Source organism: Sinohyriopsis cumingii, chromosome 16, assembly GCF_028554795.1.
Source record: "Sinohyriopsis cumingii isolate HCF-2022 chromosome 16, ASM2855479v2, whole genome shotgun sequence".
NCBI lineage: Eukaryota > Metazoa > Mollusca > Bivalvia > Unionida > Unionidae > Sinohyriopsis > Sinohyriopsis cumingii.
In genome coordinates this window covers 32,176,453-32,204,154 of record NC_142976.1, presented here as the reverse complement: position 1 = coordinate 32,204,154, position 27,702 = coordinate 32,176,453, and the positions used below count along the sequence as shown (strand labels likewise).

The 27,702-nt window shown below is 34.1% G+C and overlaps 1 protein-coding gene and 1 long non-coding RNA gene across 3 annotated transcripts; one reads left to right on the top strand and one right to left on the bottom strand.

Annotated features, from left to right (window-relative positions):
* Nucleotides 1-155: 155 nt before the first annotated feature.
* LOC149780162 (uncharacterized) lies at nucleotides 156-7,051 on the bottom strand. 2 transcript variants are annotated; one of them, XR_016414882.1, is made up of 3 exons: nucleotides 6,739-7,051; nucleotides 5,928-5,974; nucleotides 156-311 (listed from the first exon to the last, which is right to left on the bottom strand). It is a non-coding gene; the product is annotated as an uncharacterized LOC149780162 (long non-coding RNA). The 2 variants fall into 2 exon arrangements; XR_016414881.1 differs by lacking the exon at nucleotides 156-311 and adding an exon at nucleotides 1,780-1,800.
* A 4,800-nt stretch (nucleotides 7,052-11,851) lies between these two features.
* LOC149780161 (uncharacterized) lies at nucleotides 11,852-23,873 on the top strand. Its single transcript, XM_089936179.1, has 5 exons — nucleotides 11,852-11,901; nucleotides 12,940-13,065; nucleotides 18,075-18,280; nucleotides 19,100-19,146; nucleotides 23,738-23,873. Exons 1-5 carry the CDS (start codon nucleotides 11,852-11,854, stop codon nucleotides 23,774-23,776), a joined length of 468 nt encoding a protein of 155 aa, XP_089792305.1. The 3' UTR covers nucleotides 23,777-23,873.
* Nucleotides 23,874-27,702: the final 3,829 nt, after the last annotated feature.

The following is a 27,702-nucleotide window of genomic DNA, read 5'->3' as shown; positions in this document are numbered from 1 at the left end:
TAACCGTTAAAGAGATCTGACTTGTATAACTCTTGTACTCTTGGATCGCTACGAGATATGAAGACATCTACTTTCTAGTACAATGTTCGAGATTGTTTTAATTTGACATCACAGTTTATTTCAGAGACAGAAAATGAAAACAAAAACAACGAGGACGACGATAAAATGCATCAACTGAATGTGGATTTATTGTTTATCAGTTGGACAAAACAAGACTTTACGCATCCTAGAGTCTTAGTATTCATCCGCCCATCAGTGTAGTGTTAACGCCTTCAGATTTGTGAATGAAGGTTCTCATATTTTATAAATTGCTGCAAATAATAATAATAATAATAATAATAATAATAATAATAATAATAAATCTAATGATAATAATGACTGTCGCATCAACAATAGATTGATACGACGAGAAAGATGATCAATAAAGAATAACATTAAATTACATGTGGCATATATGTTTTTTCCATGCCCATACGGGTCAGAACAATATAAGCAAAAAACGATGAATATAACAACGAAGGCAATAGTTGTGTAACATATTTTCGTTCGTGTCGCAGAGAACTAAACAGAGAAGGTATTCACTTGGAATTACTTATAGCTATCCTGGTCAGGAGCTGTTTAATAGAGCGATGCTTTGTTGTGTTAAGGACCGAAAATGGCAAGGACTGGGTATATGGAATCAAACAGTATGAGAATATATATAGATACTATTTATAGTAAAATAGAATGGGGTCTTTCTTGGGTTGTGTGATCGACATTTAGGTAGTTTTCTAGCATGGACTTAAGAACACGAAAAGTTTACGAATCCCGATCACAGCGAACCAGGAACTTGCGTATTGTATAATTCCGTTCCCCTTGCTCTGCTGGTAGAATGCAACTATTCTTATTTATTATTATACAATTTAAAAATCGACGATTATTTCAAATAAGACAAACTGTTAACGACCTAACTATTGGTGATTCATACAAGACATTCTTGTAACTAACTAAATACTGACGATTCATATAAATAAGACAGACTGTTAACTAAATATTGATGATTCATTCAAACAAGACAGTCTTGTAACTTACTAAATATTGATGATAAATAAAATATTTTAAGAAGATGTTAGTGTTTTCTCAAAATTGCCTGAAGCCATCCACAAATACAGTGTGTATATATATATATATATATATATATATATATATATATATATATATATATATATATATATATATATATATATATATATCATTTCTACCACGTTATGGATAATAAGTTATATTGCAAGCATAACATGGCTCGGTGAATTAGATATCTTGTTCTTGTGTCTGGCTACCACTCTTCAAAGATTCACAAGTTCTTAAATTTCTGTAGGAAACTCAACGTTGTTATCAAGGTATGTTCAATGGCTAATAGATGTCGCGGACTCTCTAGCAACTAGCTTACCCTTTATAGCAACAACGGTGTACGATTATAAACGACTGAACCTACGCCGGTAGACGACTCCTAACGGTTTAATCGTTATAAAGACCTAACTTGAATAACTCTTGTACTCTCGGATCGCTGCGAGATCTGAAGACATCTGCCTTCTGGTACAATGTTCGAGACTGCTTTAATTTTACATCACAGTTTATTTCAGAGACAGAAAAAATAAAAAACGAGGACGACGATAAAATGCATCAGGCTGAATGTGGATTTCTTGTTTATCAGTTGGACAAGACAACAGCGGATTCCACAGTCTTAGTATTCATTCGCCCATCAGCGTAGTGTTAACGCCTTCAGACTTATGAATGAATGTGCTCATATTTTATAAATTGCTGCAAATAATAATAATAATAGTAATAATAATAATGACAGCAGCATCAACAATAGATTGATACGACGACAAAAAGATGATCAATGAAGAATAACATTAAATTATATATTGTATATGTGTTTTTTCCTTGCCCATACGGGTCAGAGTAATGTAAGCAAAAGTGAGGAATATAACAACGAAGGCAATAGTTGTGTAACATATTTTCGTTCGTGTCGCTCATAACGAAACAGAGAAGGTATTCACTTGGAATTACTTATCGTTATCCTGGCCAGGAGCTGTTTAATAGTGCGATGGTTTGTTGTGTTAAGGAACAAAAATGGCAAGGACTGGGTATATGGAAAAACAGTATGAGAATATATATAGATACTATTTATAGTAAAACAGAATAGGGTCTTTCTGGGGTTGTGTAATCAACATCTATGTAGTTTTCTAGCATGGACTTAAGAACACGGAAATTTGACATCAGATAGTCACTCTCTCTCTCTCTCTCTCTCTCTCTCTCTCTCTCTCTCTATATATATATATATATATATATATATATATATATATATATATATATATATATATATATTGTACACTTCCATTCCCCTTGCTCTGCTGGTAGAAAGCAACTATTCTTACTTATCTTTATGTAGAATGATGCAAATGTACACATATGATACTGTTATAATAACATAAATTCAAAGTTCTTTATTATGATATAAAATAAAAGTCAGTTATTCACCATTGATTTGTAAAACGTCAAATTTCTGGTGCACTTTCAGGAAAGAAAATTGTAGCTATTTTAATAATATATGTAATAATAATATATATAATAATAATAATTGATCAGAAAATAAAGAGATCATTTAGTTTCCTTTTTGTTTAAGAAACAAGCCACCTCTGTTGTACCACTTATTCATTGCGTTTCAGTGATTGAATCCAAGGATATTATTCTTTGCAAGCGAAAATTCATGTCTCAAAACTGTAATTACTAAGTATATTATTAACCAAACAGTCCACTATGCCCAAATACTAACCTATCATTATGTCTATTACTAATAACCACTATGTATATTGCTAACTAAGAACTACGTCTAATACTCTATGTGATTTAGATTTTTAACGTGGCTTTAATAAAAAAAATTATGTTATATCGCTACGATGTCTGGGGTGGCAGTTTATAGCGATGTCTAGTACTGGGGCATCATGCCGCAGACATGTAGCGTCATGTCCCACCCAGTCACATTATGCTGACCCCATGTCAGCCAGTCCTAACATTACCCTCTTAATGATGTGCGCCTAGCGAGGCAACTGTTCGTACCATTTGTATAAGTCTTTTGGTGTGACTCGGCCGGGGTTCGAGCTAGCGAGATCCCGCATCCGTAGCGGACGCTCTAACCACTAGGCCACCAGAGCGGTTCGTTTAATACTGACCAATCACTATATATATTACTAACCAATCACTATGTCTATTACTAACAAATCATTATGTCGGTTATTAACTAATAAATATGTATATTACTAACAATCAACCATGCCTATTACTTACCAATAATTCTGTCTATTACTAACCAATCACTATGTCTATCACTAACCAATCACTATATCTATCACTAACCAATAACTACGTCTGATACTGCCAATCACTATGTATATTCCTAACCAATCGCTATGTCTATTAACAACCTACCAGTCTACTATTTCTATTACCAACCCGTCACTATGTATATTCCTAACCAATCGCTATGTCTACTAACAACCTACCAGTCTACTATTTCTATTACCAACCCGTCACTACGTATATTACTAACCTCAGTGTCTATATTACTAACCATCCACTGTATTTGTTACTCACAGATCATAAGGCCATTTAATAATGAATCACTATGTTTGTTACTAACCAGTTAGTGAGCTGTGTCAAACACTAACCATAAATTATGTATATTACTAACTAGTGACTATGTATTTCACAAACCATTCCGTCCACAATGTAGTTTACTAACCAATCACTGTCTATTACTAGTCAATCACCACGTCTATTAGTAACCGATCAGTCTACTATGTATATTACTAACAAATCACAATGTTTATTGCTAACCAATAACTACATTTATTACTAACCAACCAGTCCACACTTCATAGGTAAATATCAGACTAATCGGATTTTCCATGTCTGTATACGGACAACTGGGCAGACCGTATTCTTCTGTTGTAAATCAATATTATGTATGATGCAGTGTCTTCATCACTACGTACGAAATTTATTTTGAGTTCCATACATTATGACTAATAGACCATGTTAATAGGCTAATAGACCATGCTTATCTGTATGTTATGTAAGAAAAACATACTAATACCCTACTTGTTGTCGCATTCGGTTTTAATTAGATGACTTATATTGCTTCTATTTATGACTTTGATGATTTAAACCTATGACTTGGTTGATTTAAAACAATGACATGCATGATTTAAAACGATGGTATCAGTGATCTATACTTTTGACTTGTATGATTTATAACAAAGGCATGTATGATTTATACCTATGACTTGTATGATCTATACATAAGACTTGTATGATTTATACCTATGACTTGTATGATTTATACCTATGACTTGTATGATTTATACCTTTGGCTTCTAGGATTTATACCTAAGACTTGTACGAGTTATATCTATCCCTTATATGATTTATACCTATGGCTTGTATGATTTATACCTATGGCTTGTATGACTTATATTTTTGGCTTGTATGATTTATACCTACGGCTTGTACGATTTATACCTATGGCTTGTACGATTTATACCTGCTCGCTACTCGCACCTGTGTTATTTATTGTTGAAAATATTATATGGCACCAATCGTGTCAACTAGACTGCCAAAGTCAAAAACGTGTTATTTCCCTTCAGTTCTGGGTATGTCTGGCTAAATCAAGATATTGGAGACCACCCCACCCAGAATTTTCTCACTATCTTCGCAAAGAATTAGGGATACGGCATTCCGAATCTGGCAAAGCAATTATGACAAATTCACATACATGTTTGTTTTATATTATGTACAAAACTGAATTATAACCGGAACAAATCTTTAATGCTGACTATCATATAAATTTAGGAAGATACTTGCTCAATTCAGACACTCAGCGCACATGTTGAAAGTAGAGACAGGCAGGCATAGTTAATAAGACTGAGAGAAATAATAGATACTGTGAATTATACCGGGAAAAAATGTCTGTTTGGTAGGATATGAATTCCATTGCCTTTGTCTATATCGATTATAATACAAATATTTGAATGAAGTTATTATCTCTATTCCGTCTGCAGGAAACGTTTATCCGTCATGAGTCATATAAAATATTAATTATAAAAAATATTTCTTGCTTTATTAACTGGGCTTTTCGTGTGAGACGAACTTTGATATTTCATACGAATGGCGAATGTTACACATAGTGGCTGTAACACCTTAGCAATATCATACACTGATTCTTGATATGACATTCTATACGTAAACTCATGTTGAACACCACATTTAATGCCTGTACACCATGGTGTACGCTACATTTATCAGCTACTTCAAGCCAAAAAAATACACCAATTTGAATCAGCTACTTTAAGCCTACAAGATACACCAATTTGAATAAACTACTTTAAACCTACAAGATACACCAATTTGAATAAACTACTTTAAGCATGCAAGATACACCAATTTGAATCAGCTACTTTAAGCCTAAAAATTACACTAATTCCAATCAGTTACTTTAAGCCTACAAGATACATCAATTTGGATCAGCTACGTGAAGACTGCAAGATACACCAGATCGAATCAGCTACCTTAAGCCTACAAGATACACCAATTCGAATCAGCTACCTTTCATCGATATCAATGTTTATACATTACACACCGGGTTTAAAACTTAAGTTCAGAAATCTCCGTAAAAAATTTGAAAAATGGGGGGGGGACGACTTCCAATTCCGAAAGCCAAAGCAAATAAAACATTTGATGAACATTAACATTAGTGTGTTTCCATGCATTCCTTGTACACTGGTAGATACATTAACCTTGAAACTGTGCTATAGTCGACAGCCTTAAGAAAATGACAAATAAAACCGATACAAAATGGAACTTTCTCGTGAGTATATAACACTTACATGAACCCAGTAACTCTCCCATTCTTTTACTGATACTCTACGGTCCACTGCAACGAAATTTATACAGTAACAGTCAGATACTTCTAATTGCAAGTTCATATATCTTTATTTTTTTTCTGTCTTTCATGGTATATGCCTATTTATCATTCTGTATGTAGATTACTCATATTATCTACCTTTTGATCAATCCAAAATTATCTACTTATCTATTTATCTATGCACAACAGTGGTACTAGATTTTTAAACTTTCGACACATAATGGATAAGCTGAAAGTATATGTCTTTCCATTCATCTCTCTCTCTCTCTCACACACACACACACACACACACATACACACAAACATACACCATAAAAACCTCATAAAAATAAGAACAAGGTTCCTGTACAGTCGTTATAAGTAGTGAATATATTGAGAGAAGTGGATCAGAGTACAGTTTAAAATGTTGTTGTTATAGGCTATACATGGCGGCCAGTATTAATGGTGGAGAAAGAACCCGGGAAAACCCCCGGAAAGAACCACCGACCCACGAGAAGCTACTGGCAAGCTTTCTCACATACCCACATTGGCTGAATCCGAGACTCGAATCCACGCAGACAGAGATGATATAGCTGTGATGTATATACGCATTGTAAAACAAGTGCGAACAGAAACAAGATCGTAATCCAGCTCTGTCAATATATGTACTACTTATACAACATAGATAACTTAAAATTGTATCTTAAATGAAATTTTTTAAATTCTATTTATTTATATTCGTTTCACTCTTTCTCATTAATTGAATAGAATATAACTGTTAAAAAACAACGCACTATCAACGTCCATCATGCTGAACAAATTGTCAAAGTCGTGCTCATCTAGATGGTGATCGCTGTCCACATCGTAATCATCGTAAAGTGCATGGGAGAGGTCATGTAGAGTCGGGGTATGAGTATTGACGTAGGACGTGTACTCGTGGCGTGTCACTCTGCCGTCATCTGCGTTGAAAAAAGTACAATAGAAAAACGGTTTTATGTATCTGCATGTAGCAAAATGGATTATGTCTTACAAAAAGCAAATTCAGTGAATTTTCGTCCCTTCATCCCTTTCCATGGTATAAGGTCACAAAATTTCACAGTAATGAAATCTGACTACAGTATTTATGAAAGATCTGGAATATCAACGGACAACAGTTTTATTGCACTATCTCAAGAATATTTAAAAAAGTTTCCATCAAAGTTATTATTTAAGGAAACATTGTCTGCTTGTTTCAAATGTTTTAAAAATGTAAAAGTTACCCTAGACTGCTTTGATGTAGTTGTTTGGTTACCTAGAAACTTTATGGAACAAGGTAACATGTACTCTGTTTATAAAAACCATGCTACACTAAAATGCATTGTAGGAATTTCACCGACAGGAACAATAACGTTTTGTCAGAAGTCTATGACGATAGCATTTCGGTCAAGGATAATTTTGTTAAAACTGGACTGGCAGATTTACTTGAGCCAGGTGAGTTAGTGATTACGAACAGAGAGGTTTTGATTAAAGATGTTTTAATGTCTGGCAGAATTGATTCCACCTTTTCTTATAAGATTAGATGAATTGACACCTCAAGAAGAATTCATGACCAGGAGCATTGCTCGTGTCTTATTCAAGCTGAAAGAGCATCTGATCGACTGAAAAGTTTTAAGGTTACATGTACTCCTCTCTCTTCTTGTAAATCAAAATTATTCGCGAATATTTATGCATAGCATGTTATTTTCTAATTGATAAACACGTTTATTTTGTCATCGGTTTTAAAGTTTCTTGTGTGTAGATGTGTATAAGAATTAAAAGAACATAACGTTATTATATTGAAATGATACATGTAGATTAACCCTTCAAATTGCTCTAAGAACATGAATTAAATCTACATATTCAGTATCGCTTAATTAAAGATATATAATCATTTGAACTACCTCATCACATTTATATTTCGTTTATATATCTTGTATATATATATTAATGTGTGTGTGTGTGTGTGTGTGTGTGTGTGTGTGTGTGTGTGTGTGTGTAGCATCCTGTCACGATTGGTTGCAAGTTGCTGTACACACTGGATATTTCCTATTCTTGAAGGCTGTGAGATAAAAACAGCAATCAAAATGTTCCGTACCAACTGTTCTGTAAATCCTTGCATATCTTATATTATCAAAAACCTTATTTTCTTATGAATTTCCATAAAGATGAACATCATACAGCAAACTATGCATCAACACACTATACACAAAAGAAAGTCATTTTAAAAGTGTTCATTCAATATTTGTTTTAGTATGCTTTTATAATCCCAGTTTCTCAATTAATACCAGAAGTTAAATTTAAAATCTGTGGTACCAATATAAAACGAAACAATTGTATTTTGCATAGTCAATGTTTCAAATCCTAAATCTGAAAATATGCCATGGGATCCTCATGTCAATATATTCTGGCATAATACTCCGTGGGATTCTCATTTTATAATATTCTATCATAATACTCCGAGGGATTCTCATTTCAGTATATTATGTTGTAATACTCCGTGGGATTCTTATTTCAATATATTCCGGCATCAGAATATTATGATGACATTTTATCAGTTTTGAACTTTAATATTTTCCAAATTCAACATCTGGAAATATTCTTTTTAAAATCATTCCTTTTGAGGACCAAATGACAAAGACTCGAAATTCTATATCATAAAGTGCAGTCTGCATTTCTGGTAATAATATAGCGTATGTACCTGGTAGTAATACTACATCTGTACCTGGTAGTAATACTACATCTGTACCTGGTAGTAATACTACATCTGTACCTGGTATTAATACTACATCTCTACCTGGTAGTAATACTACATATATACCTGGTAGTAATACTACATCTGTACCTGGTAGTAATACTACATATGTACCTGGTAGTAATACTACATATGTACCTGGTAGTAATACTACATCTGTACCTGGTAGTAATACTACATCTGTACCTGGTAGTAATACTACATATGTACCTGGCAGTAATGCTACATATCTACCTGGTAGTAATAATGCATATATACCTAGTAGTAATACTACATCTGTACCTGGTAGTAATGCTACATCTGTACCTGGTAGCAATACTACATATATACCTGGTAGTAATACTACATCTGTACCTGGTAGTAATACTACATCTGTACCTGGTAGTAATATTGCATATATACCTGGTAGTAATATTGCATATATACCTGGTAGTAATACTACATATATACCTGGTAGTAATACTACATCTGTACCTGGTAGTAATTTTACATCTGCACCTGGTAGTAATACTACATCTGTACCTGGTAGTAATACTACATCTGTACCTTGTAGTAATACTACATCTGTACCTGGTAGTAATACTACATCTGTACCTGGTAGTAATATTGTATATATACCTGGTAGTAATATTGTATATATACCTGGTAGTAATACTACATATATACCTGATAGTAATACTACATCTGTACCTGGTAGTAATACTACATCAGTACATGGTAGTAATACTACATCTGTACCTGGTAGTAATACTACATCTGTACCTGGTAGTAATACTACATCTGTACCTGGTAGTAATACTGCATATATACCTAGTAATAATACTACATCTGTACCTGGTAGTAATATTGTATATATACCTGGTAGTAATATTGTATATATACCTGGTAGTAATACTACATATATACCTGATAGTAATACTACATCTGTACCTGGTAGTAATACTACATCAGTACATGGTAGTAATACTACATCTGTACCTGGTAGTAATACTACATCTGTACCTGGTAGTAATACTACATCTGTACCTGGTAGTAATATTGCATATGTACCTTGTAGTAATACTGCGTATGTACCTGGTAGTAATATTACATCTGTACCTGGTAGTAATACTACATCTGTACCTGGTAGTAATACTACATCTATACCTGGTAGTAATATTGCATATATACCTTGTAGTAATACTACATATGTACCTGGTAGTAATACTACATATGTACCTGGTAGTAATACTACATCTGTACCTGGTAGTAATACTACATCTGTACCTGGTGGTAATACTACATCTGTACCTATTAGTAATACTACATCTGTACCTGGTAGTAATACTACATATATACCTGGTAGTAATACTACATCTGTACCTGGTAGTAATAGTACAACTGTACCTGGTAGTAATAATACAACTGTATCTGGTAGTAATAGTACATCTGTACCTGGTTGTAATACTACATATGTACCTGGTAGTAATACTACATATGTACCTGGTAGTAATACTGCATCTGTACCTGGTAGTAATACTACATCTGTACCTGGTAGTAATACTACATCTGTACCTGGTAGTAATACTACAGATATACCTGGTAGTAATACTACATCTGTACCTGGTAGTAATACTACATCTGTACCTGGTAGTAATACTACATCTGTACCTGGTAGTAATACTACATATATACCTGGTTGTAATACTACATATATACCTGGTAGTAATACTACATCTGTACCTGGCAGTAATACTACATCTGTACCTGGTAGTAATACTACATATGTACCTGGTAGTAATACTACATATGTACCTGGTAGTAATATTGCATATATACCTGGTAGTAATACTACATCAGTACCTGGTAGTATTACTACATCTTTACCTAGTAGTTATATTTACATGATTTCTTTATGAATGGCCCGTTATTCACAATTTTTGAAGAAAGGTTGTATACTTTATTTGCATTAAGGTCATTTACATATAATGGGTCTTTTTCTGCTAAAAATAGGTGATACTTAATTTCGACTACACCTATTACGCTAAAGTTTCGATGATAGACAAGGCCATCAGGAGTACATCCAAGTTTCGATCATAGACAAGACCATCAGGACTACATCCAGGTTTCTATCGTAGACAAGGTCATCAGGTCTACAAGTTCTGGATTGACCCAAAATCCACTTTCTTCTACCGTAAAATCAGATCCAGTGTTTTCAGCCATGTATTCTTGAAAAGTGGATATGTGGAGTTTGAGGAATCTGAAGCTGGTCAGGAGTGGTAAAGAAAAATAGACTGACAGCCGGGGATGTGGGGGGGGGGGATTTTTCTCGCCGTTCTTTGGAATTTCCAGTAAATAAAAATAGACTGAGAGCTGGGTGTCTATATATGGAGCTTGATAAATCTGAAATTGTTTGGGCGTGATACAAAATATAGTCGAAGATCTGACCTTGGATATGTGGAGTTTGAGAAATCTGAAACTGGTCAGTAGTGGCAAATGACAATAGACATACAGTTGGGTGTGTTTATGAGGATTTGAGAAACCTGAAATAGGTCAGAGTGATAAAAAAGCAAAATACTGACAGCTATGGGTGGATATGTGGATTTTGAAAAATCTGAAATTGGGCAGGAGTGTTAAATAACAATATACTGACAGCTGGGTGTGTATATGTGGATTTTGAGAAATCTTAAATCGGTCATGAGTGGTAAAACAACAAGAGACTGACAGCTGGGTGTGTATGTATGGAAAATGAAAAATCTGAAATTGGGCAGTAATGCTAAATAACAATAGAATGACAAGTGGGAGTGTATATGTGGACTTTGAGACATCTGAAATGGTCAATAATGCAGTGAGAGCAATACATTAACAGATATGAACGCGTCATTTATCATCGTATCGATCTGTCCAAGGTACAAGTTTTATAGGCTGCTCCAACTAGTCAAATATGTAATATATCCTTCTTAAACACAAATTTAGTATCTTTACCTTACATATAATCTCATGATTAAATAATTCATGTCGATTTAAAAAATTGCAAAACCAAGAAAGTTCTGTGAATATTTTTGTGATTTTCCCCGCTCACTGTAGTGAGGTTCCCCACAAGTATACCACGATAAAATCTGCATGTGACCTCTGCTACAGAGCTGTATAGTTACAAGATGGACATGGGAATTTTCATGTACATGTCTCAAAGTACATTAGAGTCAAAGTATAGAAAAGAAATTGACCAGCGATCTTAATGTTTAATATAATGTTCGACTGATTCATGAGGTGGCATCAATTATAGTTTTACCTTGGTTCATTCCTTAACCTCGGGTAATGTTTAGGAGTTAAAGCGTAAACACTAGCAACCATAAAATATACTTTTATAACCTTGACCTTGAAGATAGGTATGCAAATTTCAAAATGATCTATAATGTCTTAAAATGAAAAAGAAAGTATGGAAGAAAATAATGGTCATCCATAAATATACCTAAATATTAAAGGGCCAATATATCAAAAGCAGAATGAAAACTGTGATGGAAAATTCGATATTGACCTTGAACTGAATTATAGGACCGCCAGTATTTTGAATTGTGACTTTGATCTTTATGATAGGATTGCCAGTATAGTAAACAACATGCCTTCTCGTGATATATAAGCATACCAAGTTTTCATTACGTGGTTTCAAAACCTGATGAAATTAAAGACTGGAATAAAAGGGAACTATTTGATCGCGTGATCACAAAAGTTATACAGGTATAGGCTGGAATGGAAGTGAGATATTTCATCCCGTCATATCACGATATCACTGTAGCTAGCCAGTATCTAGATTATGTGATTCAGTTGTATGCCATATCACACTAGCTAGCCATTATGTAGATCATGTGATTGTGGTGTATACCATATCACTGTATTTAGCCAGAATCAAGATTATGTGATTGTGGTTTCTACCATATGACTGCAGCTAGCTAGTATGTAGATTATATGATTGTGGTGTATACCATATCATTGAAGTTAGCCAGTATCTAGATTATGTGATTGTGGTGTACACCATATCAGTGTAGTTAGCCAGTATCTAGATTATGTGATTGCCGTGTATACCATATCAGTGTAGTTAGCCAGTATCTAGATTATGTGATTGTGGTGTATACCATATCAGTGTAGCTAGCCAGTATCTAGATTATGTGATTGTGGTTTACACAATATGTTCGCAATATTTCGATTTTTACTTTAAGATAATATAATTCTCTTAATTTTCTTTCAGATTAAATTTGAAGCCATACAATGCAACCGCCTTATTGATGTTCAGGGGGTATGACTACAATCAGGATGGTTTCTTTACATTCGACGAGCTGCACAGAAGCTTCACTGTTTGCGACATCAACCGTGAGTAATTTTTGCTTTTACAATCAAGCATCCGAGGTGATACCTGTCAGTTTCTTGTCCCCCGTCTTTTCGCGAAAAGCAATTGATATTTAATCAGAGTTTTCATTCATCCTCACTGCAGTCTGTCTGTTACGTCTCGGTTTCCACTCAGTAACTTTAACCTATTCTAATGTCAAGGTCATGATTTTCCACACAAAAACTTTATAACAATTTTGAGACAAAGAGACGAAGTTTGGTACTTATATGATTCGAAATTAATAAGCGTGTCACATACCCCACGTAATTAGTTCCATCTTGAGTGTCAAGGTCACAGCGTAATATTTTACACTTTTTTCATGGAATTCTATAACTTTAGAGGTTTGAAATTTCGGAATAAGATATAGAATACTTTTATATGATCATTAGACGGCGTGTTGCACACCTCATAATTTTCTTTTACACCTACTATTCCGCTCTATGACGTTACTTTTATTTGAAATGAAAGAATACAACTTTTCATACATTTTCATAATAAAAATATGTTTTATACTAGTTAAGAGGAACATATCTTTAAGGTCAAAGCCACAACCTAATAGCCCACTTCCATTCCAGTCTATAGCTTCATACCTTTTGGAGATGACGGGATGAAATATCCCACTTCCATTCCAGCCTATAACTTTATAACTTTTGTGATCACGCGATCAAATAGTTCCCTTTTATTCCAGTCTTTAATTTCATCAGGTTTTGAAACCACGTATTGAAAACTTGGTATGCTTATATATCACGAGAAGGCATGTTGTTTACTATACTGGCAATCCTATCATAAAGATCAAAGTCACAATTCAAAATACTCGCGGTCCTATCATTCAGTTCAAGGTCACGATTCAATATCGAATTTTCCATCACAGTTTTCATTCTGCTTTTGATATATTGGCCCTTTAATATTTAGGTATATTTATGGATGACCATTATTTTCTTCCATACTTTCTTTTTCATTTTAAGACATTATAGATCATTTTGAAATTTGCATACCTATCTTCAAGGTCAAGGTTATAAAAGTATATTTTATGGTTGCTAGTGTTTACGCTTTAACTCCTAAACATTACCCGAGGTTAAGGAATGAACCAAGGTAAAACTATAATTGATGCCACCTCATGAATCAGTCAAACATTATATTAAACATTAAGATCGCTGGTCAATTTCTTTTCTATACTTTGACTCTAATGTACTTTGAGACATGTACATGAAAATTCCCATGTCCATCTTGTAACTATACAGCTCTGTAGCAGAGGTCACATGCAGATTTTATCGTGGTATACTTGTGGGGAACCTCACTACAGTGAGCGGGGAAAATCACAAAAATATTCACAGAACTTTCTTGGTTTTGTAATTTTTTAAATCGACATGAATTATTTAATCATGAGATTTTATGTAAGATAAAGATACTAAATTTGTGTTTAAGAAGGATATATTACATATTTGACTAGTTGGAGCAGCCTATAAAACTCGTACCTTGGACAGATCGATACGATGATAAATGACGCGTTCAGATCTGTTAATGTACTGCCCTCACTGCATTATTGACCATTTCAGATGTCTCAAAGTCCACATATACACTCCCACTTGTCATTCTATTGTTATTTAGCATTACTGCCCAATTTCAGATTTTTCATTTTCCATACATACACACCCAGCTGTCAGTCTCTTGTTGTTTTACCACTCATGACCGATTTAAGATTTCTCAAAATCCACATATACACACCCAGCTGTCAGTATATTGTTATTTAACACTCCTGCCCAATTTCAGATTTTTCAAAATCCACATATCCACCCATAGCTGTCAGTATTTTGCTTTTTTATCACTCTGACCTATTTCAGGTTTCTCAAATCCTCATAAACACACCCAACTGTATGTCTATTGTTATTTGCCACTACTGACCAGTTTCAGATTTCTCAAACTCCACATATCCAAGGTCATATCTCCGACTACATTTTTTATCACGCCCAACCAATTTCAGATTTATCAAACTCCATATATACACACCCAGCTCTCAGTCTATTTTTATTTACTGGAAATTCCAAAGAACGGCGAGAAAAATCCCCCCCCCCCCATCCCCGGCTGTCAGTCTATTTTTCTTTACCACTCCTGACCAGCTTCAGATTCCTCAAACTCCACATATCCACTTTTCAAGAATACATGGCTGAAAATACTGGATCTGATTTTACGGTAGAAGAAAGTGGATTTTGGGTCAATCCAGAACTTGTAGACCTGATGACCTTGTCTACGATAGAAACCTGGATGTAGTCCTGATGGTCTTGTCTATGATCGAAACTTGGATGTACTCCTGATGGCCTTGTCTATGATCGAAACTTTAACGTAATAGGTGTAGTTGAAATTAAGTGTCAGCTATTTTTAGCAGAAAAAGACCGATTATATGTAAATGACCTTAATGCAAATAAAGTATACAAACCTTCTTCAAAAGTTGTGAATAGCGGGCCATTCATAAAGAAATCACGTAAATATTACTACTAGGTAAAGATGTAGCAATACTACCAGGTACATATGTAGTAATACTACCAGGTACAGATGTAGTATTACTACCAGGTACAGATATAGTAACACTACCAGGTACAGATGCAATATTACTACCAGGTACATACGCAGTATTACTACAAGGTACATATGTACTATTACTACAGTTACAGATGTAGTATTACTACCAGGTACATATGTAGTATTACTACAAGGTACATATGCAATATTACTACCAGGTACATACGCAGTATTACTACAAGGTACATATGCAGTATTACTACCAGGTACAGATGTAGTATTACTACCAGGTACAGATGTAGTATTACTACCAGGTACATATGTAGTATTACTACCAGGTACATATGTAGTATTGCTACCAGGTACATATGTAGTATTACTACCAGGTACAGATGCAATATTACTACAAGGTACATATGCAGTATTACTACCAGGTACAGATGTAGTATTACTACCAGGTACATATGCAGTATTACTACAAGGTACATATGCAGTATTACTACCAGGTACAGATGTAGTATTACTACCAGGTACATATGCAGTATTACTACAAGGTACATATGCAGTTTTACTAACAGGTACAGATGTAGTATTACTACCAGGTACATATGCAGTATTATTACAAGGTACATATGCAGTATTACTACCAGGTACATACGCAGTATTATTACAAGGTACATATGCAGTATTACTACCAGGTACAGATGCAATATTACTACCAGATACATATGTACTATTACTACCAGGTACAGATGTAGTATTACTACCAGGTACATACGCTATATTATTACCAGAAATGCAGACTGCACTTTATGATATAGAATTTCGAGTCTTTGTCATTTGGTCCTCAAAAGGAATGATTTTAAAAAGAATATTTCCAGATGTTGAATTTGGAAAATATTAAAGTTCAAAACTGATAAAATGTCATCATAATATTCTGATGCCGGAATATATTGAAATAAGAATCCCACGGAGTATTACAACATAATATACTGAAATGAGAATCCCTCGGAGTATTATGATAGAATATTATAAAATGAGAATCCCACGGAGTATTATGCCAGAATATATTGACATGAGGATCCCATGGCATATTTTCAGATTTAGGATTTGAAACATTGACTATGCAAAATACAATTGTTTCGTTTTATATTGGTACCACAGATTTTAAATTTAACTTCTGGTATTAATTGAGAAACTGGGATTATAAAAGCATACTAAAACAAATATTGAATGAACACTTTTAAAATGACTTTCTTTTGTGTATAGTGTGTTGATGCATAGTTTGCTGTATGATGTTCATCTTTATGGAAATTCATAAGAAAATAAGGTTTTTGATAATATAAGATATGCAAGGATTTACAGAACAGTTGGTACGGAACATTTTGATTGCTGTTTTTATCTCACAGCCTTCAAGAATAGGAAATATCCAGTGTGTACAGCAACTTGCAACCAATCGTGACAGGATGCTACACACACACACACACACACACACACACACACACACACACACATTAATATATATATACAAGATATATAAACGAAATATAAATGTGATGAGGTAGTTCAAATGATTATATATCTTTAATTAATCGATACTGAATATGTAGATTTAATTCATGTTCTTAGAGCAATTTGAAGGGTTAATCTACATGTATCATTTCAATATAATAACGTTATGTTCTTTTAATTCTTATACACATCTACACACAAGAAACTTTAAAACCGATGACAAAATAAACGTGTTTATCAATTAGAAAATAACATGCTATGCATAAATATTCGCGAATAATTTTGATTTACAAGAAGAGAGAGGAGTACATGTAACCTTAAAACTTTTCAGTCGATCAGATGCTCTTTCAGCTTGAATAAGACACGAGCAATGCTCCTGGTCATGAATTCTTCTTGAGGTGTCAATTCATCTAATCTTATAAGAAAAGGTGGAATCAATTCTGCCAGACATTAAAACATCTTTAATCAAAACCTCTCTGTTCGTAATCACTAACTCACCTGGCTCAAGTAAATCTGCCAGTCCAGTTTTAACAAAATTATCCTTGACCGAAATGCTATCGTCATAGACTTCTGACAAAACGTTATTGTTCCTGTCGGTGAAATTCCTACAATGCATTTTAGTGTAGCATGGTTTTTATAAACAGAGTACATGTTACCTTGTTCCATAAAGTTTCTAGGTAACCAAACAACTACATCAAAGCAGTCTAGGGTAACTTTTACATTTTTAAAACATTTGAAACAAGCAGACAATGTTTCCTTAAATAATAACTTTGATGGAAACTTTTTTAAATATTCTTGAGATAGTGCAATAAAACTGTTGTCCGTTGATATTCCAGATCTTTCATAAATACTGTAGTCAGATTTCATTACTGTGAAATTTTGTGACCTTATACCATGGAAAGGGATGAAGGGACGAAAATTCACTGAATTTGCTTTTTGTAAGACATAATCCATTTTGCTACATGCAGATACATAAAACCGTTTTTCTATTGTACTTTTTTCAACGCAGATGACGGCAGAGTGACACGCCACGAGTACACGTCCTACGTCAATACTCATACCCCGACTCTACATGACCTCTCCCATGCACTTTACGATGATTACGATGTGGACAGCGATCACCATCTAGATGAGCACGACTTTGACAATTTGTTCAGCATGATGGACGTTGATAGTGCGTTGTTTTTTAACAGTTATATTCTATTCAATTAATGAGAAAGAGTGAAACGAATATAAATAAATAGAATTTAAAAAATTTCATTTAAGATACAATTTTAAGTTATCTATGTTGTATAAGTAGTACATATATTGACAGAGCTGGATTACGATCTTGTTTCTGTTCGCACTTGTTTTACAATGCGTATATACATCACAGCTATATCATCTCTGTCTGCGTGGATTCGAGTCTCGGATTCAGCCAATGTGGGTATGTGAGAAAGCTTGCCAGTAGCTTCTCGTGGGTCGGTGGTTCTTTCCGGGGGTTTTCCCGGGTTCTTTCTCCACCATTAATACTGGCCGCCATGTATAGCCTATAACAACAACATTTTAAACTGTACTCTGATCCACTTCTCTCAATATATTCACTACTTATAACGACTGTACAGGATCCTTGTTCTTATTTTTATGAGGTTTTTTATGGTATATGTTTGTGTGTGTGTGTGTGTGTGTGTGTGTGTGTGTGTGTGTGTGTGTGTGTGTGAGAGAGAGAGAAAGAGAGAGAGAGATGAATGGAAAGACATATACTTTCAGCTTATCCATTACGTGTCGAAAGTTTAAGAATCTAGTACCACTGTTATGCATATATAGATAGATAGATATATAGATAGATAGATAGATAGATAGATATTTTTGGATTGATCAAAAGGTAGATAATATGAGTAATCTAGATACAGAATGATAAGTAGGCATATACCACGAGAAACAGAAAAAAGATAAAGATATATGAACTTGCAATTAGAAGTATCTGACTGTTACTGTATAAATTTCGTTGCAGTGGACCGTAGAGTATCAGTAAAAGAATGGGAGAGTTACTGGGTTCATGTAAGTGTTATATACTCACGAGAAAGTTCCATTTTGTATCGGTTTTATTTGTCATTTTCTTAAGGCTGTCGACTATAACACAGTTTCAAGGTTAGTGTATCTACCAGTGTACAAGGAATGCATGGAAACACACTAATGTTAATGTTCATCAAATGTTTTATTTGCTTTGGTTTTCGGAATTGGAAGTCCCCCCCCATTTTTCAAATTTTTTACGGAGATTTCTGAACTTAAGTTTTAAACCCGGTGTGTAATGTATACACATTGATATCGATGAAAGGTAGCTGATTCGAATTGGTGTATCTTGTAGGCTTAAGGTAGCTGATTCGATCTGGTGTATCTTGCAGTCTTCACGTAGCTGATCCGAATTGATGTATCTTGTAGGCTTAAAGTAGCTGACTGGAATTAGTGTAATTTTTAGGCTTAAAGTAGCTGATTCAAACTGGTGATTCTTGCATGCTTAAAGTAGTTTATTGAAATTGCTGTATCTTGTAGGCTTAAAGTAGTTTATTCAAATTGGGGTACCTTGTAGGCTTAAAGTAGCTGATTCAAATTGGTGTATTTTTTTGGCTTGAAGTAGCTGATAAATGTAGCGTACACCATGGTGTACAGGAATTAAATGTGGTTTTCAACATGAGTTTACGTATAGAATGTCATATCAAGAATCAGTGTATGATATTGTTAAGGTGTTACTGCCACTATGTGTAACATTCGCCATTCGTATGAAAGCCCAGTTAATAAAGCAAGAAATATTTCTTATAATTAATATTTTATATGACTCATGACGGATAAACGTTTCCTGCAGAGGGAATAGAGATAATAAACTTCATTCAAGTATTTGTATTATAATCGATATAGACAAAGGCAATGGAATTCATATCCTACCAAACAGACATTTTTTCCGGTATAATTCACAGCATCTATTATTTCTCTCAGTCTTATTAACTATGCCTGCCTGTCTCTACTTTCAACATGTGCGCTGAGTGTCTGAATTGAGCAAGTATCTTCCTAAATGGATATGATAGTCAGCATTAAAGATTTGTTCCGGTTATAATTCAGTTTTGTACATGCTATAAAACAAATATGTATGTGAATTTATCATAATTGCTTTGCCAGATTCGGAATGCCGTATCCCTAATTCTTTGCGAAGATAGTGAGAAAATTCGGGGTGGGGTGGTCTCCAATATCTTGATTTAGCCAGACATATCCAGAACTGAAGGGAAATAACACGTTTTTGACTTTGGCAGTCTAGTTGACACGATTGGTTCCATATAATATTTTCAACAATAAATAACACAGGTGCGAGTAGCGAGCAGGTATAAATCGTACAAGCCATAGGTATAAATCGTACAAGCCGTAGGTATAAATCATACAAGCCAAAAATATAAGTCATACAAGCCATAGGTATAAATCATATAAGGGATAGATATAACTCGTACAAGTCTTAGGTATAAATCCTAGAAGCCAAAGGTATAAATCATACAAGTCATAGGTATAAATCATACAAGTCATAGGTATAATTCATACAAGTCTTATGTATAGATCATACAAGTCATAGGTATAAATCATACATGCCTTTGTTATAAATCATACAAGTCAAAAGTATAGATCACTGATACCATCGTTTTAAATCATGCATGTCATTGTTTTAAATCAACCAAGTCATAGGTTTAAATCATCAAAGTCATAAATAGAAGCTATATAAGTCATCTAATTAAAACCGAATGCGACAACAAGTAGGGTATTAGTATGTTTGTATTACATAACAGAACGATAAGCATGGTCTATTAGCCTATTAACATGGTCTATTAGTCATAATGTATGGAATTCAAAATAAATTTCGCACGTAGTGATGAAGACACTGCGTCAGACATACTATTGATTTATAACAGAAGAATACGGTCTGCCCAGTTGTCCGTATACAGACATGGAACATCCGATTAGTCTGATATTTACCTATGAAGTGTGGACTGGTTGGTTAGTAATAAATGTAGTTATTGGTTAGCAATAAACATAGTGATTTGTTAGTAATATACATAGTAGACTGATCGGTTACTAATAGACGTGTGATTGACTAGTAATAGACAGTGATTGGTTAGTAATATACATTGCGGACGGAATGGTTAGTGAAATACAAAGTCACTAGTTAGTAATATATACAGTTTATGGTTAGTGTTTGACACAGCTCACTAATTGGTTAGTAACAAACATAGTGATTCATTATTAAATGGCTTTATGATCTGTGAGTAACAAATACAGTGGATGGTTAGTAATATAGACACTGAGGTTAGTAATATACGTAGTGACGGGTTGGTAATAGAAATAGTAGACTGGTAGGTTGTTAGTAGACATAGCGATTGGTTAGGAATATACATAGTGACGAGTTGGTAATAGAAATAGTAGACTGGTAGGTTGTTAATAGACATAGCGATTGGTTAGGAATATACATAGTGATTGGCAGTATCAGACGTAGTTATTGGTTAGTGATAGATATAGTGATTGGTTAGTGATAGACATAGTGATTGGTTAGTAATAGACAGAATTATTGGTAAGTAATAGGCATGGTTGATTGTTAGTAATATACATATTTATCAGTTAATAACCGACATAATGATTTGTTAGTAATAGACATAGTGATTGGTTAGTAATATCCATAGTGATTGGTCAGTATTAAACGAACCGCTCTGGTGGCCTAGTGGTTAGAGCGTCCGCTACGGATGCGGGATCTCGCTAGCTCGAACCCCGGCCGAGTCACACCAAAAGACTTATACAAATGGTACGAACAGTTGCCTCGCTAGGCGCACATCATTAAGAGGGTAATGTTAGGACTGGCTGACATGGGGTCAGCATAATGTGACTGGGTGGGACATGACGCTACATGTCTGCGGCATGATGCCCCAGTACTAGACATCGCTATAAACTGCCACCCCAGACATCGTAGCGATATAACATAATTTTTTTTATTAAAGCCACGTTAAAAATCTAAATCACATAGAGTATTAGACGTAGTTCTTAGTTAGCAATATACATAGTGGTTATTAGTAATAGACATAATGATAGGTTAGTATTTGGGCATAGTGGACTGTTTGGTTAATAATATACTTAGTAATTACAGTTTTGAGACATGAATTTTCGCTTGCAAAGAATAATATCCTTGGATTCAATCACTGAAACGCAATGAATAAGTGGTACAACAGAGGTGGCTTGTTTCTTAAACAAAAAGGAAACTAAATGATCTCTTTATTTTCTGATCAATTATTATTATTATATATATTATTATTATATATATTATTAAAATTGCTACAATTTTCTTTCCTGAAAGTGCACCAGAAATTTGACGTTTTACAAATCAATGGTGAATAACTGACTTTTATTTATACCATAATAAAGAACTTTGAATTTATGTTATTATAACAATATCATATGTGTACATTTGCATCATTCTACATAAAGATAAGTAAGAATAGTTGCTTTCTACCAGCAGAGCAAGGGGAATGGAAGTGTACAATATATATATATATATATATATATATATATATATATATATATATATATATATATATATATAGAGAGAGAGAGAGAGAGAGAGAGAGAGAGAGAGAGAGAGAGAATGACTATCTGATGTCAAATTTCCGTGTTCTTAAGTCCATGCTAGAAAACTACATAGATGTTGATTACACAACCCCAGAAAGACCCTATTCTGTTTTAATATAAATAGTATCTAAAGGAAAGTAATGATCTCTTTATTTTCTGATCAACTAACCATATTATTAAAATAGCTACAATTTTCTTTCCTGAAAGTGCACCAGAAATTTGACGTTTTACAAATCAATGTTGAATAACTGACTTTAATTTTATACCATAATACAGAACTTTGAATTTATGTTATTATAACAGTATCATATGTGTACATTTGCATCATTCTACATAAGGATGAGTAAGAATAGTTGCATTCGACCAGCAGAGCAAGGGGAATGGAAGTGTACAAGATATATATATATATATATATATATATATATATATATATATATAGAGAGAGAGAGAGAGAGAGAGAGAGAGAGATAATGACTATCTGACGTCAAATTTCCGTGTTCTTAAGTCCATGCTAGAAAACTACATAGATGTCGATTACACAACCCCAGAAAGACCCTATTCTGTTTTACTATAAATAGTATCTATATATATTCTCATACCGTTTTTCCATATACCCAGTCCTTGCCATTTTTGTTCCTTAACACAACAAACCATCGCACTATTAAACAGCTCCTGGCCAGGATAACTATAAGTAATTCCAAGTGAATACCTTCTCTGTTTCGTTATGAGCGACACGAACGAAAATATGTTACGCAACTATTGCCTTCGTTGTTATATTCCTCACTTTTACTTACATTATTCTGACCCGTATGGGCATGGAAAAAACACATATACCATATATAATTTAATGTTATTCTTCATTGATCATCTTTTTGTCGTCGTATCAATCTATTGTTGATGCGACAGTCATTATTATCATTATGTTTATTATTATTATTATTATTATTACTTTTATTATTATTATATTTATTATTATTATTATTATTATTATTATTTGCAGCAATTTATAAAATATGAGCACCTTCATTCACAAATCTGAAGGCGTTAACACTACGCTGATGGGCGGATGAATACTAAGCTCTAGGATGCGTAAAGTCTTATTTTGTCCAGCTGATAAACAATAAATCCACATTCAGTTGATGCATTTTATCGTCGTCCTCGTTGTTTTTGTTTTCATTTTCTGTCTCTGAAATAAACTGTCATGTCAAATTTAAACAATCTCGAACATTGTACTAGAAAGTAGATGTCTTCAGATCTCGTAGCGATCCAAGAGTACAAGAGTTATACAAGTCAGATCTCTTTAACGGTTAAACCGTTAGGAATCGTCTACCGGCGTAGGTTTAGTCGTTTATAATCGTACACCGTTGTTGCTATAAAGGGTAAGATAGTTGCTAGAGAGTAATCGCACACCGTTGTTGCTATAAAGGGTAAGACAGTTGCTAGAGAGTCTACGACAGCTATTAGCCAGTAAACATACCTTGATAACAAGTTTGAGTTACCTATAGAAATTTAAGAACTTGTGAATCTTTGAAGAGTGCTAGTCAGACACAAGAACAAAATATATAATTCATGTTATGTTTGCAATATAACTTATTCTTTATAAAATGGTATATATATATATATATATATATATATATATATATATATATATATTCTGTTTGTGGATGGCTAAAACTCTTTTTTCTCCAACTTCGTTTCAGGCAATTTTGAGAAAAGACTAACATCCTCTTTAAATATTTTATTTAATCGTCAGTATTTAATTAGTTACAAGACTGTTTTGTTTGAATGAATCATCAATTTTTAGTTAACAGTCTGTCTTATTTATATGAATTGTCAGTATGTAGTTAGTTACAAGAATGTCTTGTGTGAATGAATCGTCAATATTTAGTTCGTTAGCAGAATGCCTTATTTGAATGAATCATCGATATTTAAATTGTTAATATACAGCCTTGTTTGAATGAATCATCAATATCTAGTTAGTTAACATTATGTCTTATTTATATGAATCATCGTCAGTATTTAATTAGCGAGCATACTGCTTTGTTTCTGACGAGACCTGGATCACTTAAGACAATTCCAATGATCTGTTCCACAACACGGTGTTATCAGTTTTGTGAAACACAATGTTTTCAACATTGAATAAGAGCAGTATATAGTCAGAGATGGGTGACGCTTTTGTAAATAAATAAATAAAAACCAAAAAAACTCCACTGTGTTTGTGAATGAATAACGCAATTCGTCTCTTTCAAACTTCGATTAGACAATTTTCAGAAATTAATAGCATTCTCTTTATGCTTCCCGAGAAGGTCACTAGCATGCAATGTTCTGCCAGTTTAACTGGACCATGGGCAACCTGGCCGTTTCTCTTATGCGATCACCAAAATTTACCATTTTTAACAAGGCACACTGAAGCAAAGTCAACTTGTAAATAAAATATATAGATACCAAAAGCAAGCTTTATTTGCGTTCTGTTTACGTATGTAATTTTCGTAAAAGCATCTTAAGATTCAATTAATTTATTTCAACTTCCAAACACCATATAAAGTCAACGGTAAATCTGCCCTCCTACCACAAATATGGCGGCTGATGACGTCATTCGAGAACTATCTAATTTTGAATTAATCGTCGATATTTATTTCGGTAACATACTTCCTTGTTTTAATTAAACATCTCTATTTAGCTAGCTAATAGGCAGCCTTGTTTCTGACGACACCGGAATCATTTTAGTAAATTCTCATGATCTGTGCAACAAAGGTCGTGTTGTCACTTTTATGAAAAATGAGCTTTTCAAAACTGAGCAAGATTAATAGATTGAAATAGTCGAGTGACGCCTTTGTAAATACCTCTGAACACTGAATAAGAACAATAGATTGAAAGAGGTTAATGACACCTTTGTAAATCCCACTGAACATTGAACAAGAGCAATCTATGCCCAGAGATGAGTGACGCAATAGCAGTTTATGGTCAGAGATAAGTGATGTCTCTAGCCACGAAATCTCGAGATCAATTCGAAGACTTCTCTTCAAACATTTCATAGTGTTAGACCGGGTCCCGATTTAGATACTTTACAAGATACGTTGAAATAAAAATCCTCCAAACTGGAGCACAATTGTTAGACTATTGATGCAATCAATTAACTTTTGCATTTTTCCATACACGGTTCGTATAGCCTACTGCCCCTTATACCGCTGACTCTTCTCGACGAAATTAGTCAGGACTAGATAATGTCAAAGAGGCGTTGAAATCAAAATCCTCTAAGTTGGAGTACAGTTAGCAAAAACTATTGATACCATCTATTAATATTTGCGTATTTTTCATACCCGGGACACATAAGGCGCCATTTATTTCGCTGTTTCCTCTAGACGAAATTCATCAAGATATCCTTCGTAGGTGGACTCTATCCCCTACAGATAGAATATTAAAGAAGGGTCCATGTCAAAACAGTACCAAGAAGTGACGTAATAGCGTAAATAATAAACGTAAGATATAATCTTAAGTCATGTGTTCTGCTCGACTTCTTTTATCTAGCCGCTAATTTCTCGAAATCGGCCCACGAATTTTCTTAAAACCTTTCCAGCTTTTCTAAGGGGTCGTTAATTTGATACTGGATGAAAGACGTTGAAATGAAAATCCTCTAAGTTGGAGTACAATCAGTACAAACTAGTGTTACAATCTATTAACATTTGGGTGTTTTTCATACCCGGTACTTACCGTTCGTCCATTTTTTCGTTCCAATCTGTTGACGAATTCGTCAGGACTCCCTTCATGGATGGAAGCTTTCCCCTAGAGATCAAATATCAAAAAGAAAAGTCCATGTCAAATCTCTTAAGAGGAACGTAATGACCCAACAATATATGTATGATTTCATCTTCTGACAACAAGCATTGTTCTCGACTTCCCCTATCCAGCCAAAAATGTATCAAAATCGGCTCGACGAACGTTCTTCATAGTTTTCCTACCTTTGGAACGGTCCCCGTTTAAATACCGACCTAGATACGTTGAAATCAAAATCATCTAAGTTGGAGTACTCTTAGTACAAATTAGTGATACAATCTATTAACATTTGGGTGCATTTCATACAAGGGACATGTAGCGTTCCCATTATTGCGCTGTTTCCTCTCAACGGAATTTATCAGGACCTCCGTCGTTGTTGGTTGCTATCCCCTAGAAGTAAAATATCAAAAAAGGTGTCCACATCAAAACTCAATGAAAAGGTGACGTAATGGCCCAAATACAAACGTAAGATATATTCTTACAGCCTGTGTTCTGCTCGACTTCCTTTATCTAGCCGCTAGGATCTCGAATTGTCTCTAAGAATTTTCTTCAAGCCTTGATTACTGTTAGAACGGGTCCCTAATTAGATACTGTCTGAGAGACGTTGAAATAAAAATCCTCTAAGTTGGAGAACAATCAGTACAAACTAGTGATACAATCTAGTTACATTTGCATGTTTTTCATACCCGGTACCCATAGAGCGTCTCTTATTTCCATGTTTCCTTTCGACGAAATTCATCAGGACTTCCTTTGTGGGTGGTCTCTATCTCCGAGATATAAAATATCAAAGAAGTGTCTATGTTAAAACTCAATGAAAAGGTGACGTAGTGTCCCAAATGTAACGTAAGATATAATCTTACGGCATGTGTTGTACTCGATATCCATTATCTAGTCGCAAATTTCTCAAATTTAGCTCGACCAATAACTTTCTGTATTTTCCTGCTATTAGAACGTGCCTCTAGCTAAATAATGTTCAAGAGGCGTTTAAATCAAACTTTTCTAAGTTGAGGTTCCATTAGTACAAACTATTGATACAATCTATGAATATTTGAGTGTTTTTCACACCCGGTACCCGTCGGACACCTCTTATTTCGCTCTTATCACACGACGAAATTCTTCAGGACTTTATTCATGGATGCACTTTATCCTCTAGAGATAAAATATTAAAGAAGGGCCCTTATCACAACTCTA